Source organism: Falco peregrinus, chromosome 4 (assembly GCF_023634155.1).
Source record: "Falco peregrinus isolate bFalPer1 chromosome 4, bFalPer1.pri, whole genome shotgun sequence".
Lineage (NCBI taxonomy): Eukaryota > Metazoa > Chordata > Aves > Falconiformes > Falconidae > Falco > Falco peregrinus.
Genome location: NC_073724.1, coordinates 50,317,627 through 50,334,004, shown reverse-complemented (window position 1 = coordinate 50,334,004; position 16,378 = coordinate 50,317,627). Strand labels below are relative to the sequence as shown.

The 16,378-nt window shown below is 38.3% G+C and overlaps 1 protein-coding gene across 1 annotated transcript in view; it reads left to right on the top strand.

Annotated features, from left to right (window-relative positions):
- The window catches only part of LOC101919915 (gamma-aminobutyric acid type A receptor subunit gamma3), a 154,654-nt gene extending 150,076 nt beyond the window's left edge, over positions 1–4,578 (top strand). The window contains exon 7 of the mRNA XM_027788758.2: positions 2,697–4,578. Within this exon, the coding sequence (XP_027644559.2) occupies positions 2,697–2,975 (279 nt within the window). The 3' untranslated portion in view covers positions 2,976–4,578. The remainder of the gene's footprint in view (positions 1–2,696) is intronic.
- Positions 4,579–16,378: the final 11,800 nt, after the last annotated feature.

The window sequence follows — 16,378 nt, the reverse complement described above, 5'->3', positions numbered from 1 at the left end:
TATGCTTTATCCTGACTTCACTATAAAGTTTTGTTTTTTTCTTAAAAGGTCAGTTTGGGTTTGGCTGTGGCAGAGGAACATAGTTGCCTCTTTCTATAAGGATTTGTCAGATGATTTGGGAGGGAGAAGGGTCAAGTGTAGAATATTGTCTGTTATTTTTACCTCAGAAATTTTGCATGCCTGCTTTATGTAATACTGCAGTTTCTCATTACATTTTATAGAAAAGTAATAAGCACAGGTTATGTCATAAATTTGTATGAAGCTTTAACTGAGTTTCATAGAAAATAATTTGTTTATGTGTATCTGTAAAATCTTCAGCAAGCTTTCAGGTGGATTTTAAAAAAAATTAGGCAAACAAGTTTAACAGTTAGCTGTATTGTATCTACAAATGGAATAAATCCTCTTCCCAAACCTCTAGATAACTATACGTGTACAGTTGTAATAAAAGTTGAAACTGAGCACAAAATCGTTTATCTAAATGGTATGAAATCTGAAACTGGAATACATACTATAATACATATAACTATAATTATACAGATGGCTAGTTAATCAGCTGATTGGATGGCCTGCTTCCCATCTATCAGATCCAAATAACAACAAGGACAGAACTGAAACACTGCTTTTGCATTTCTTGGTTTGGATGTTGAAGCTGAAATTTATAATTTACAGCTTGCCTTGCCAGACCTCTCAGGTGGTACTGGGCTGGTGACCACTCCAGCCCTCCTCCCAACCCCAGCTCAGCAGGACGCACAGGACACACATGCGCCTTCACCTGGTATCTAGTCATTTCAGGATGCCTCCTAGCTGACAGAGATTAAAGCAACCAGATTAATCGCTCTGTATTATCAGGGCATTTGTTTTATCTTCTGTCCTGAGCAGATAGTTGATACAAAAAAAACCAAGAGAAAACCCCAGGCTATTGACAGATGAGAAAGTTTCCTTTGCAGAACCAGGGCATTTATTTATCTTCACTTACCAAAACTGTCTGGAGAGATCTAACTTAGCCTTTCCTCTTTTTAACATCAATATTGTAGCCCCAAGTAGGAAATTTTCATAAAGGCCTACAATAAAGGAAATATATGTGACATAGTGCTATAGCAGAATTCCATGCATAATTTAGTCACATCTTTTTTCTCTCCTTAGCACTACAGTCAAAAAATGATTGCTTGTACAATAATATTAGACTTTTTTCCCATGTGACAGCACATTGTAAAGCTCTGAAACCAGCCACCTGAAGCTTTACAAATGCAAGACCATGAGGGTGTCATTTCTGTCATCTAATCTCAGAGATAAAGCCATTCACAAGAAATAAATTTGCAATAATCTTCTTCTAACTGCAATCTGTTTACAGTCCACAGCACAATACACCTGAGAGATTTCAGCCATTTACTTATGATGAGATGAATTGTGTCCTAGAAGTAATTGGCTGGATACCATAGGGCAGCTGTTCAGATGTAGTTATTTATGTTGAAGATGCCAGTATCTAAGCAGAGGGATACCACATCAATTATTAGCTCAGGGACCAGCATTTTTAGAGGTGGGTAATATTATCGTGTGCCAAACCAAAGAATTTGTAGAAAGAAAATGAAGTCAACAGAAAAAGGAAAATTTCCACTGAGGGACATCAGTCATATCACTGATCTGTTTCACATCCAGAGTGAAAGTTTTCAGATATGACCCAACACCTTCAAGAGGAAATGTTGAGTACTTTGCACAGTAAGAGTAGAAGCAGGGGCCCAGAGCATCCTCCAGAATGTCAGCAGGCACGACACAGAGGCATACCCAGGATGCTCCTGCAGGCAAAGGCAATGTTCAGCACAATCACAGGGAGCAGAAGGGCCCCTGACATGGAGAAAACTGCGTTGACAGGGCTGCAGTCTGCTTTGTCAGGGTGGTGCAGATAGGCAGCGAAGCTGATGGGACCTTTCCTAGTGATGCCAGCGGAGGAGGTGACATTTGTGAGGATGGAACGGGTGGCTTGATGAGAGAGGACACCATTGTGAGAAAGCATCTTTCAAGAAAAGGAAATGTGTGACAGAAAAGCTGACAAAGTGTAAATAGGGAGTACATTGAAGGAGGAGAGGGCTGTAGGTGCGAGTAGTACTGTGAGGAAGCGTGATATCAAAGTCCTAGTTCTGAGCGTCGTTAGTGTGATAAGCACTAAGGGGACATGCCTAGGGATGGCATTTTGATATCCTGTACTGAAATCATCGCTATCTGTTGCTGACCATGTCTGGTGCTATAGATCATAATAAAAAAGTTAAGAGGCAGTGAATGTAGCTATACAAACTGGAGATTGTTCTGTAATTAAATGGGATAGGGGAACATCTTCCTTATTTTTCAGAATCCACACTTAAATGTAGTAGCTGTAAGTGTTTAAAGCAACTTGAAAACAATATTCTGACAGGCAAGTGAACTCCTAAGTGTGAAAAAATGATTACTAGGAAATATATGCTTAAGTTATCCAAGTAGAAAATACACCGGGAACTATTTAACTTGCTACGCCACAATGTCTCTACGGAAATTCATATTGAAAGGCGTCTTCTGAGGGAAAGGAAGATGCTTCCTAAATCTAGAATTCCGTTAGTATCGACCTCTTATTTTCAGCTCCTGTGATTTTTTCCCATGATTATTAATTGTGATCTGCATCATCCATGGAAGCTTATAAAACTGTTGGCTTCTTTTTGTCTCCTCAGAATTATTCTGTACTTGATATGAGACCACCAACTACAGTCATCACATTGAACAATGCCATGTATTGGCAAGAATTTGAAGATGCGTGTGTCTATGAATGCCTGGATGGGAAAGACTGCCAGAGCTTTTTCTGTTGTTACGAAGAGTGTAAATCAGGCTCGTGGAGGAGAGGACGGATTCACATAGACATCTTAGAACTGGACTCTTACTCTAGGGTCTTTTTTCCTACATCCTTCCTGCTGTTTAACCTGGTCTACTGGGTTGGATACCTCTATCTTTAAATGTTGCCTGTAGTGGTGAAGACTGCTGTGTTTTTACACTGTGGAGGGATGGTGAGAGTGCAGAAAAAGTGAAGGACATGGTCAGTTTCATCGCAAATTATAAAGGCCACATTAACTTTCACCATCACAGAACCTGATGAAGAATTTTAATATGTAATTGCCTGAAAAAGAAAAACATGGAAGAATTCTCTCCTTACTGCTATTCATTTTAAGGAAAAGATTCTTATAAAATTCAGCTGAATTTGTAGTGTGAGCGATGTTTATGAATAATTGTTGTATATTAGAATCTCTACTATTCTCCCTTGGCATAGAAGCTATACACAATTCAGGCAAAGGTTAAATATGTCATTTTTGTTTTTCATTCCCACACTTTCTTAAAATACTGCCATATCCCTAAGGCTCAGAGCAACATATGCTGGCACTGGCAAATAAGTCAAAGCCAACAAAAACACTCATTTGTATTTAAACTTGCTTGAGCTATATCCCATAGGTTTTGGGAAACATCTCATTGGTAACCTCCTTGCTATAGAGAAATCACCAAAAGACAGTAAGAAATGTCTGTGGTGAGATCAAAACATGGACATTACTTTCTGCAAAGGTCTGGGATTAATGGAACTAGCCACTTACCTACACATGTTAGTTTTAACTTAAGGTAAAAAGACAGAGTTATAAGAAAGCTACTATTTTAATATAAATAAAAGACTTGCATATCTCTGAGGCAGCTGTAGGCATAACTTCTACAGTTTTTCAGGCTTTTAAATGTCTTTTTTATGACTGGTTAAACACAGGATGGTCATTGATTTCTAAAGAACTCTACTTGAAGCAGGACAAGATTCCTGCTTGTGTCATTGTAGCAGATCACAGCTGATAGGCCATGAGTAAAAATCACTATATAATAGAACTAGGAATATGTGACTTTCTTCAGATTGCAATTTACTAAAAGTGATCTCATGCATTCTCATTGCTTCTCTCAAATTTATTTTACAAATTCAAAACCCATGTGCGCCAAGGGACATTTTTTGTTCCTTCCATAAAGTTAAATATGGCAGTCCTTACTGATGGCAGTTGTTCCCTGGGTCTGAGCTGAAGACTGAATACTTTACTTGAACAGTGCATTACAGGAACTCAACTGTCACACTTGGATTAAACATGGAGTAGTTGCCATATGTAGAAAAAGTTTTAGTTTTTTTCCTAAACTGCCACTATATTTTACACTAAAAAGCTATTTTGTATTTTGCAAGCTTTTGACCATTAAATTCTTAAACTACCCTTTTTTTTCAAAAACTAGTTTTAGTGTTAAACTAGATTACGTCTTTTACAGACTATCTCAATAATTGTTACCAAGCAAACAAAACAGATTCAAAACTAAATAGCAATAGTTTTTCACTACCCTTTGGATGACAAATGGTTACAAATTATTGAAGTTAAAACATACCTAAAAACAAAACTCTATTTTTTTTTCTTCATCTGGAGGACCTGATTATTTTTTTATCATCTCAAAAAATGTGTTTCTTTTCCACACAATATTTGATAAAAGCTGAGTAATAGACGTCATTGAAGAGCAGTTCCTTTTCTCCTCAGAAGGAAAATCCTGCAAACAAGCAAAGACTAATGCAATGGTAATTCTAAAGGAACAGAAATGCTGTCATGTTCTTTGAAACATCACTGTCTATCATTGCTGTTGCTCTGTGCTTCCACTGAATTTTTAATTGAAAAAAAATACTAACATAAAATTTAACTGTAGCTCAAAATACTTTCTTCTGTTGTTCACTTGTCTAAAATATCAGAGTCAGAGCTGGGTTTACATGGGGGAGAGGAGTCACTTCTCTAAGGACTGACAAAATTCAAATTAGAAGCACAGAGAAGAAATATTTTGGGGCAGGACCAAAACCTTATTTTTGGAAAAATCTGTCCAGCCTGAGGTCTTCTAAACCAATTATAACCTTCTGATTTCAAAATACATGTTGAGGTTTTTGCTAACTCTCAGTAGCATATTACTCTGTAAAATCTATTACTCTGTAAATGTCTATGTCCTGCACTTGGAAGTATGGATTTTATTTAAGGATGAGAGTTATATTTTCAGCAGTGCAAGAAGCTGATTGAAGTTGAATATCCTGGTCTCTAATTATGAATTAGTTCACTCTAGCAGCCACCTTCAGCCATATTTTGCGATAACACTATATATCAAGCTTAAATAAAGGAAAGAAAGTTATCCTTTAGGGGCCTGATTCTGCAAACCCTCTGCACAATCAATTGATTTTGGTAGGAGTACTGAGGCAGGTGAGGCACAACAAGATGCCTTCCACCATTAGATCTTGAACAGGTAAAGTGAGGTTTATTTAGCAATTACATGCTTGAGTGAATGTCCTGCGAGTAAGTGTGGAGGTGGAACGTTCCCATTTTAGACGATGAGCATATACTTTTCTTACACTTCTGTTCATGGCTACCTATTCCTGCTAAAAGCATGCAATCCCATCAGATCCTTCCTTGGAAGACTGATTCTGCTATGTCCATTCATATTGCCTCTGTTTTCTGAGTGCTTTCATAAACAGAAGTTGGAAGCATTTAAATCCACTTTTTTTCTACAGTACTAACCAAGAAAGAATCTGCAAGCACTACTGGCTTCCACTCTTATACTGACAGCAGAGGACATTCTCTACTGTGTAATATATTCTACTTTGGGGTTATGTGCAAAAAATTGATTTATGTGCAAGGTGAGCGGCCCCAGGCTGGTAGGTTGCAGAATACATGCCCCTGCTTATTCCTAGTTGCTTGGTTTACTCTCTTTGCTTCACTGCTCTGTGCTTTGGCAGCCACTGAAAAACCATAGAAATCAGGGAAGATATGCTTTCCAGGCTGTGCATCTTTCAAAATGTATTCTAGACACCTATATAATGTGGTCTACATATATCTATGTGCCATATCCTTCTGTAGCAGTAAGAATATCCTCATTAACAGCCAGATATTCTTTCGCTTCTTTTGCAAATTGAGAAAAATTAACACTTTGTGCATTGCCCCATGAGAAATGTAAGAACCACCTTTTAGTACTTTAGAACATTTTCTTATCATATAATTACGTATTCAAGACTTGCATTTATTCAACCACTTCTTTTTATTATTTAGTACTTTTTTTTTACCCTTCCAAGGAAGGAAAGGGAATGGCGAAAGCAGAAACAAGTGAAATGAACACATTTGGACATGTATGTAAAACCACAAAATCAAGTATCTTCACATTACATTCCCTCCTTTTTGAAGTTACAAAAAAGACTATGAGAGTTTGTTTAAATAAACAACTTTTCCCAGGAGAATCTAAAGTCAAATCTCTTATTCTCCCCCTTCAGTTAAAAGTGATGGACAGTGTTTTCCTGCATTGAGACCAGCATTTCCAAGGCAATAATTAAGTACGTATAAAAATACTGGTCTGCTTAACTCAGTCTTCTCAGTTCTTCTAGCCCTGATGCCTAGCATACTGACAGCTCCTTCTTTTGCAACCATTCTTCCATGAATAAGTGTATAAAAACTTGCAGCCAGTTTATGTTGTCTCCATGTCCAGCAGTAATGTGGAACAGTAATCAAGAAGTAAGGCTGTAGATTAAAACACCTCAGGCGCTTTGAAAGCCTTGTTTCTCTTTCAGATGCTCATTTTCTCCTTCATCAACTCTCAACTATATATTTGTATATTGTATGTACCAATAAAAATGATAAAAATTACAGCAGAAAGAATCAGAAAAGCCAGAACTGTCTTCACAGAGACAGCAATGTGTAGTGAAGCTAAAAGGGGGCGGGGAGAAATTATTTTATTTACTGTGCAGTTCTTACCTGTCCCACTCCTCTTAGTCAGTTCTTTCTACCAACTACCAACAGCTAATTCCAAATCATCCACATCTGTTTGAACATTCACCAACTAGAACAGTAGTGACACATGAGCGTTTAGCTGACAGGAAATTATATTTCTGGAATTGGAGGCATCCTGCCAAGTAACTTAGATAGATAGCTCTCTCAAACATTTTTGCAGTGCTAATGTGTCCCAGAGTCTAGTGCCTCATGTTGCTGCATGAATTTATCACAATTCAGTTTACCTGGTCACTTCATGCTTACCTCCTTTTTACACTAAATTTCACCATCTCTCTAGAAAAATGACTCTGCTCCGCCCACGCTCCAAGTGACTGGGTAGGAGACAACTCTGGGAAGACCATAGTTGCTGTACTGGTGACTTTGTGGGAAGGGAAACTCATTATTTTAAGACAGATTTCATTAGCCTCACAATCTGGAGGGTTGGTGTTACCTTCTAAGCTGTAAAACAAGGCATCCACTGCAACATGTAAAGGCTGTCCATAACAGACTGTACTTTTCCAATTGGCTGCTCTTTCTGGGTTTCCATAAAAGCACTAAGAAAAGGCAAGCCATAGGCCATATTCTTAGCTGCTTACACAATGACATGATTTTTTTCAAAGTATATTCTTCTTCTTGCTTACAGTGAAATCTTTGTGCCTCTTACATTAGTGCCTTTAGCTTTTCTTGATACCGAAGCTTATACTACTTCTAGCCCAAGAGCTAGAAAGTGGGACACTAACATTGCTGGGGTTCTTCCTGAGCACCACAGTGTGTGACCAATACTCTAGATGTCTTCAACCTACACTCTGAGCATTTGTGTGATTCTTCTTTAATTTTTAAGCAGGCTGTAGGTTTCTTAATTACTAAGTAGCAAGAAAACTGCAGTGAGATTTCAGCAGTTTAGCAGAATCCTTCCTTCTTCACTTAGCAACTTCATTACACCAAGAGATGCAGAGCATAAACTTGAGGCTGATGTTTACCTCATCCAGGTCACTTCTCAGAAGACTGTTTAAAATAGACAAAACCCAAGCAATGCATTGGCAATTCATTTCCACAGCTGAAAGGTGAGGTTCTTTTTCCTTTAGAGCTTTTCTTTTTTTTCCCAGACTTCACTTTAGATATTCCCTCCCTCCCTCCCTTGGCAAGCACAAAATCAGCTTGATTTACACTTACATACTGAAAACTTATATGGAAACTTACATACTAAAAAAAAAAAAAGCATAGCATCGTTCGTCTTATGTCATATTTATATGCCTACAACTTTCTTATGGTTCAACATATTATCTTCTTGAAGTATTCTAGTATATATGCCAAAAATGAAGGCCTGCCTTCAAGACTCTGTGGCCTTAATAGTTTTGCCCTTTCCCCTGGGATCTATGGTTTGTCTGGAAAACAAACAGAGAATTTACTTTCCTCATCATTTAGACCAGTTTTAGATACTAAAAAGAAAACTATGCTTTATATCTAAAGTGAAATGTTGTTTTAACAGAAAAGAATCATCTCCACTTGGACTGTATTGCTTTGACAAGTTAAACAGTAAATTTTTGTACACCATACCTGTGGTGGATAACTCAAATTGATAATGCTACCCTATAACCCTTTCTAGGACTAACTCCTGAATTAGAGATAAATACTGTTCTAATCCAATTTACCTAGTAGCTGTTTCTTTAAATAACTTTGGATTATGACTGACTTCAAGCACTTGGTTAGTGGCTGCTGACGTTCTTCAAGGGAGATATCCAAGGTCTGTGATGATGTATTCCTTTCTACAAACTTAACTTTCTTCTACTTTTTTTTTCTTGTTGTGTGTCCTCAAGACAGCATTTGTATGCATCTGGAGTTCTCAAGGGTTTTCCTAGAATATATGTGAAATTAGACAATAAAATTCATCATGAAGTTCAGTCCTCAGAGTTGGACACCTGAGAGTTCTCTACTTTTTATCAAAACATGCATTTTGATCTTCTAATCATTTGCTATTTATGAAGGATAAAGTAAGACAGCAGAAGATGTGTGGTTATATTTATTCATATGTCTGCGCGTATGCTTTGTCAAAGACTGAACTAAGCAAATCAGGCACTGATACAGTCAGTTATCCGCCAGGTATTCTTTTATCTAGCTAATGAATGACACTAGCCAGAGAAGCCATAACAGCCTCTTTGGTGTCATGGAAGCACTCATGTAACTCAGCTTTACTTGGAGGCCTAAGCCAGCCTGTAGAGGTTCTTATAGGGGAACCAAGGTGCTCCCTTTAGTGTTTAACATAGCACTTAATACTCTCCTAATGTCTCTTTACCTTCTTGCTGCCTATGGCAGTGCTTGGGAGAGATGAAGCTATATTGACACGACATTATAAAATACAAAGAATGAAATATCCACAGTGAAGCTGGTGACGGCTTGTTATTGAGACTGTGTTATGATTACAAGCTTTAAGAAAAAAGCCGCTAGGTCTGAGTCAGAAACTTCCTCATCAATCAAGACCACTGACCAGAAGAGGGGTTTAATTAAAATATTCTTACAAGCAAACAGGAAGAGCTTTGGATCGTGTTCTGGAGAGGCTGAGCTATCCATTGGCTGGCTTCAAAGCTTATGGAAAGCGGATTTGTAACTTAAGTTTTAAAGTGAGATTTGTAATTTATGTACTTAAAGTGACACCTAAAACAGATAAATGCCAAAATTTCTAAATTGCACATTAATAGAAAATGGATGAAAAGAACAATAGTGATGACATTAAAAAAAACAAAACAAAAACACACCACCTGCTGACAAATGAATGTAGAACAGAGCATGCTACAGAGTCCATTCCATACTTACAGACCACATGGGATCCTTAAAATGTGAGCTGCTACTGAAATCATGGAAAGCTGCTAAAATAATTGCATCTGGCAGTATTACACAGGCAGATCAGGGAAGTATGCTACTGCCAGACAGAGTGCTCCAAAGGAAACAAAATTTCAGAATAGGCTTCCACAGAACAGTGCTCCTCTGAACAACTGTGGGAAACCTTGTGCAGAGAGATTACAGCATCAGTCCTCCATAATCTCTTTTGCAGTCGTTAAGGAGTCCTGCGATGTTACTGTCATCCACATTCACATGCAATACCAACCATATAAATCATGGGCCGACATGTGGCTGTCACAAGTAGTAACACTAGGCTGGAGGAAATCTGAGCACAGTCTGTGGCTATCACAGGCAGTCATCAAACACCTCAGGATTACCTGTTATAAACTCTCAGTATACGGCTCTCAAAACATTTTTTGCCAACATGACAACATATGACATTTTTTTAAGTGAGTGCAATTTTAGAAATCACATAAAAACTGCCAACTATGTGCCAAACTGAACTTTCTTATAGAACACAAATAAAATTTTAGATTTCTAATTATCCTTCTTTCCTAAGTTTTCCTTAGGGGTGTGTGATTTCTTTGCTAGCAGTGCAGCTTGTGATGTCATAGTGAAATGAAAGTACAATTATGTGCCCAATGTGCCTTGAATAATACAGGTAGCACTAGTACCAGTATGTCATTCTAAGTTAGACAGCCATCCTAGTGATCTCCCAGACTGACCTAACCAGAAAAGTCAAACACCTGTGTGCTTCATCTCCTCAGGTTCTCAGACAACGACCTTCCCTTACTGACCACATCCATTCCAGTTTATTTTGTGTTAAGAAGTAGGGCTGTGCGTCTAGAATACTATTTATATTCGTATTTTGATCCCAACATTTGTATTTCTGGATACAAATAAATACACATTATCAGAAAATGCAAGTATTGTGTGCATGTATTGGTGGTTGTATTTTCATATGGAAGTTGGGAGCTCAACAAAATAGAAACAAACATCTGAAAGTTTGCCTAAGAGAAGAGGCACAGTGTGTTATGTTTCTGATACAGTGTTCTTGAAAAGAATTTCAAAAGAGTCTTTTGAAAAAATATTTTCCACAGTCAGCATGAGCAGCCAGTAAATTCAAAGATTTGAGACTGAGGTTTATCCATGGGGCTAACACAAAGTGGGAAGAATATCCAACAAAATTCAAAGAGAAATCCAGAAATAAGCTGTGTCTTTTGCATAACCTGCTTGAATATAAAGATTTGATAGTTTAAACATTGCAATTAAATTTGGTTTCAAAACTTTCCCAGTTCCAACTTTTTCAGTACACTGAAAGCTAGTTCTTTGTATCTGCTTACACAGTGAAATTTACTGGTAAAACTATACTCTGCATTTTTACAAGTATAATTTCTTTGGCAGCCACTTACTGTTAAGTAAGAACATCTTCTTGGTTTATCCTTTTCAAATGCAATTTAATTCCTGCTTCTGTATATTCACGACAACAGAACTGTCAGTCTTGACCCACTCAAAGTCCCTACTTTTCAGGATTTCAGTCCATAGTAACACTGGAGCTGACAGCTGGGCCACAGATAATGCAGAAACTTCCCAGATTTCTCATACCAGAGATTTCCCTGTCTGAACCTGTTAGTCATACTTTTCGTATGTTCCTACCAATAAGGCATTTTTTTCCAAAAGATGTTTTATTTCACATAAAACAATTACAGCTAATTCTTCCATAGTATTTCATTAAACTTTTACCAAAAAAAATCTCTTTTTTCCCTTCAGGAGCTCCATTGTTTTCACTTGTTACTTTGACATGCAATTCATGTTTTACCCCTATTTGTGTTTCAATACAAATAATTACTAATACTTATGTATCTACTGAAAAATAAACATAGATTCTGGATTTCTCTAACAGCAGCTGACACTTGTAATAAGTGCTTGACATGCAGCAACCAAGTAGATGCGGCTATGTCCCGCTCCCCAGAAAAACAGGTAAGCATAGCTGTTGCCATGACTATTTGCCTTCTGCACGTTAGTTCTTAACCATACCATTGTTGCAGTGTGAACACAATGCCAGCTGTTGTCCCTTGCAAAGCTTAACCTGGAACAACATCTATATTCTTGCAGCCGTTCAGTGGGACTGAATGTGAGTTGAACACATCGGCCCTTCCAGAGATTTAAGGTGCTCATCCTGCCAAACTCAGAAGGCTCTGATACATCTTCCAATTTAATAACATTTCCTGCCCAGTAAGCTCGAGTATGCAATAAAGTATGATGATGAATCATGCCAATAAGTTCTGCCTTTTTATGTTACCCTCTGTCTCACCACCACAAATCTAGTTAAGAACTGAATTACTGCTTGACAGTTTCAGTTAAAGTAAACTCAGACTATGGTACGGAAAATGAGTGAAGCTGAACATCAGGGAGCTATCCAGAAAGTAAGGAATAAACACAACACATGTTTTCCTACTGAATGACATTAGAAGACCACTGTCACTTAATAGCCATAGTAAAAAATACTCACATTTCTAAATGGATGGCATCTGCATTAGCAATATAATTGACATATGCTAAAGTTTCACATGCAGCAACATGTGTCAGTGGGTTTTTTTTATTTATTAATTTGCATGTTTGTTTATTTTTATTATCATTTATTATATGTTTCTCCAGACCACAACAGAACTGATCTTAAAAGAAAGAATTTTTCATCTAAGTAAAATCTGGACTAATAGGAGTTTCATTAGCCCATCCTCTAGTTTTGTGCAACCAATGCATATCATAGACACGTATTTTTACATACTACAGCAGCTTCAGGTTCTAGGCTGTCAGAAGTTGGATTACTTTTTATAGTGCAGATCTTAGTCTAACGCATCATGCATCATAGTAGAGCTAAAGTAGCACCCTTGGATAAGGTGCAGATAAGTTTTCTGGGTTCTTGTAGTTAGTTGTCAGACAGGAGCCAAAGGTTCACCAGACCACAAAAATAAGGCAAATAAAGAAAAAAGCAAAGTCTCACCCTTCCTAGGTAAACGAAGGAGTCCTTGCTATCCTGTGTGTTTTTTCACCTCTAACATCCATTTTTTCTCCTCCACATCTAAATAGCATTGCTTGAGTCAGATAGGTCAGATCATTGCTGCTAAGTATCTTCACAGCAGTGAGGGCACTGCAGCCTGTGCCAGCCCTAGTACCACAGTCCTGCATGCATGATGACCGGGAGGGAAAACAGCTTTGAATCCTATAGAACTCAGTGTGATGGTCACCTGAAATGAAGGAGCAGACCCTAAGACACACAGGAGTGGAGGCTGTGACATCCTTGGTTCATCCATTAGGCATACTCAGTAAAAGCAACCATTAATACTTTAATGAAAGATTAAAGTATTTCATAAAAAAGATTTATCATAAAATACTAGATTTTATTACATCCACTGTTGGTGAAGGCACTACAGAACCCAACAGAAAATGAATTGGCAGAGTTCATACTCAGCCAAAACCTTACCTCTCCCAAACCTGAGACATTCCGTTTCCAAAATTTTTCACTATGAAATACTGTTGTTTTAAAGATACTCATGCATTTTCTACCAGAAAAAAACTCAGTAAATGTCACATCAAATGCTGTGACCAATACTTTTTTGATAGAACTTTCCACACAAAGCAGTGACAACTACAAAATTTAAATGCAAAATTCCCATCGGCAAAATTCCTACCAATTCCCAAGTTCTCTAGTGTCCATGTTAGATGAAATATAAATGAATGCTGTAATACTACTTTATTAATTATACAGAGGATCTGACTGGGAATCACTCAAATACTCACAGGATTCATACTACATGTATGCTGACAGTAATACACATGGACAATGGAATTGACAACGTATCTCTGATTATTTTCAAATCCAGTGAACTATAAAACATTCAGTGGTCCACTCCTGGCACTTATGCTAAGGATTAAACAGACAGAAACCTCATGGAGTTCAGTATGAAAAAGTGTAACACTGTACAAGAGCAGACAACCCCCATGCATCAATATAGGCTGGTAACCAGCTAGCTGAGCAGCACGAGAACTCAGTGAAGAATGTTGCAATTGCCAGGCTGAATGTAAGCTAGCAGTGTGTTCTTACCACACAGCTCATGCAGCTCTATAATGTGCTATGCTGTGGCTGCGTCCCACAGATCAAAGGAATTCATTACTGCCCTGTGTTCAACACTGGTCAGTACAGGGCAGTAATAAATATACTGGTTTTGGCATGTCCTCCCCACCTACAAGTGGGATACTAAGAAAATAGGAAAGACCTGTCAGGCAGCTGCTAAGATGTTGAGTGGCTCAGAACAGATGAACTGTGAGAAGCTGACAGAACTGAGTTCATATGGAGCTGAGGCTAAAGGATGTTCTAGTCACAAACTACAACTACTTGAAGGACAGTTACAAAGACACTGGAGCCAAATTCTCAATCTCTTCTCAGTACAGCTTGGTGCAGAGTGCACGAGTTTCACCTTGGGAGGCTCTGGTTGGAGATGAAGAACAGCTTTTACACAACGCAGCGGTGCAGGAAAGGGGCTGCCTGAAAGGGCTGTGGGAGCTTCCTCCACAGAGGTTTTCAAGACTTGGCTGGACAAAGCCTGACCTAGTGTTTGTGGTAGTTCCCACCAAGGCCTGCCCCACACCTTCAGGAAGGGGACAGGCAGGCACCTGGCTCGAATCCTGCAGGTCCACCTCAGTGAGACTGAACTACATGACCTCCAAAACAATGCACATCCTAATCAAGATTTCTATGATTCTATAAAAGGAATTTTTTTACCAGTTACCTTTTCCACAAATACTCAATTAGATACATAGTGAACAATGACATAATTAAAACCAACATACAAGCTATCTGCTTTAGCATTGCCACTATTGTTCATTCTTTGAACAATTTGTCTTTTTATATAGCACAAAAGCTATTTCAGGAATCACATTATGCTTTCCTAGTGAGACCTCTCAATGCCATCTGGAGAAATGGATATTTTTATAACTATGCAAAGTCCTAGTCTGAATATGTCATATGTATCAATGCATTTTTTAATGTATACTGATGCCTCGGTTTTGTCAAAAAATATTAGTTTATTATGCAACTTCTTGAAAGAAGCATACAATACCATCCTAATCTTATTTCCCCCTTGGAAACTGGTAAATTATACTACTATCTTATGTTGCATCAAGGAAAATCCCTAACTGTTTCTAGTGGCAAACTACATGCTACGTTTCTACACAAACCCTGCAAAAGGTAAGAGTATTAACTCTGAACATTAAAATGTTCGATTGAGTAAAAATTTAACTGTTACAGATCTATGGTGTGATTCAACTGTGCCTGTAAAAGTATAAAGACACTTAAATGTATGAAAAAAACAAAAAAACAAAATCCTCCCTAACAAATCAATGACATTTCTAGCCCTTACTGTAATGTAATGTGTACTAGATCTTCCAAAGGTATAACTGCAGTTATTTAGCAACCAGTGGACAACAGATAAATATTTTTAACCTCTTTTTATTTGTTACATATACAAATAAAATAACCTTTATCTGGTTTTGCAACTAATGTGCAGTGTGCAGTTATATCCAAAAGGGTGAAAAAAAGGATTCTTTACAAGGTTTGCTTTTGCAGGTTTCTTCCACTTTGGCCATGTACGACACCAGCAATTCACAAGGGGAAGACTGTACGGATAGGTGAACAGAAAGCTTAGAGGAAGGTTAAGGAGTTGAGTTAGCGAGCATATTTCTAGCTAGTGTCTTTGTCCCAAAGGTTGCAACTGTATCTGTGTTATGTGCGTTCACTGATTCACATAATAGAAGCATGCATTGAATTCATTAGTTCTGCACGTGTGGAACAAAGCTAGATTGAAACTGATGATCATATGAAGATCTTTCCAGTATAGGTATTCATTTCATACATCTATGGGGAAATGTACTGAAACAGACAATCTCATCTTTGTGTAAATCAAATCACAGCAGCATCTGCTATGCAGCTGATTCTAGGAAGTGGATGGTTTACACCAGTTCTTTCCAGGGAAGAGGTACTGGAAATAACAGGGTGGAGGGCTTTTGGTAGTAGCACTGTTCAGTGTCCTAATCACGTGGCACTGAGCCTCAGATGAGGCAGTGAAGGGTGGCTTCTGCACAAATAAGCTGATGCAGAATATATCCTAAGGAGAGTTGAATTCACTGCATTAGCTCATCTACATCGCATCTATGTAAAGTGCTGAAATGCAGCTTAGAGTCACAGAGCGGATTCCAGCACTTACATGAGACAGCACTCTCAGAAACGCAAAAGCTAGGAAGAGCTCAAACTGTAGGCGGTAAGTACTTGGGTGATCTATGAAGTGCTATCAGCCTTTTCATATCAGCATGCAGGACAGAAGAGAGCTGCCTGCTACAGCTCTACGTGGACAACTGGGAGTGCAGCTCTCCCACCACCCCAAGTGCCAGGTGACAGAGCAGTGCACCACAGACAGAAGGGGGGGCCTGCAGGTTTAGAGGTGCTGAATGTCTAAGACATTGATAATCCTGGGAGGTAATCTGCATATTCACAGGTTTGCTCCCTATTCTATGGGCCCACAGGTATCACTACCACTTCAGCCCTCCCCATCAAAAACTGAAACTCAACTCTTTCCATGGTGTGAGAGTAGATCCACGAGAGCAGGAAAAGAAAGGACCCTTCCAAGCAATATGTTGCTTGAATTACTTTTACTGAAGGTAGCTATGAGGCAAAA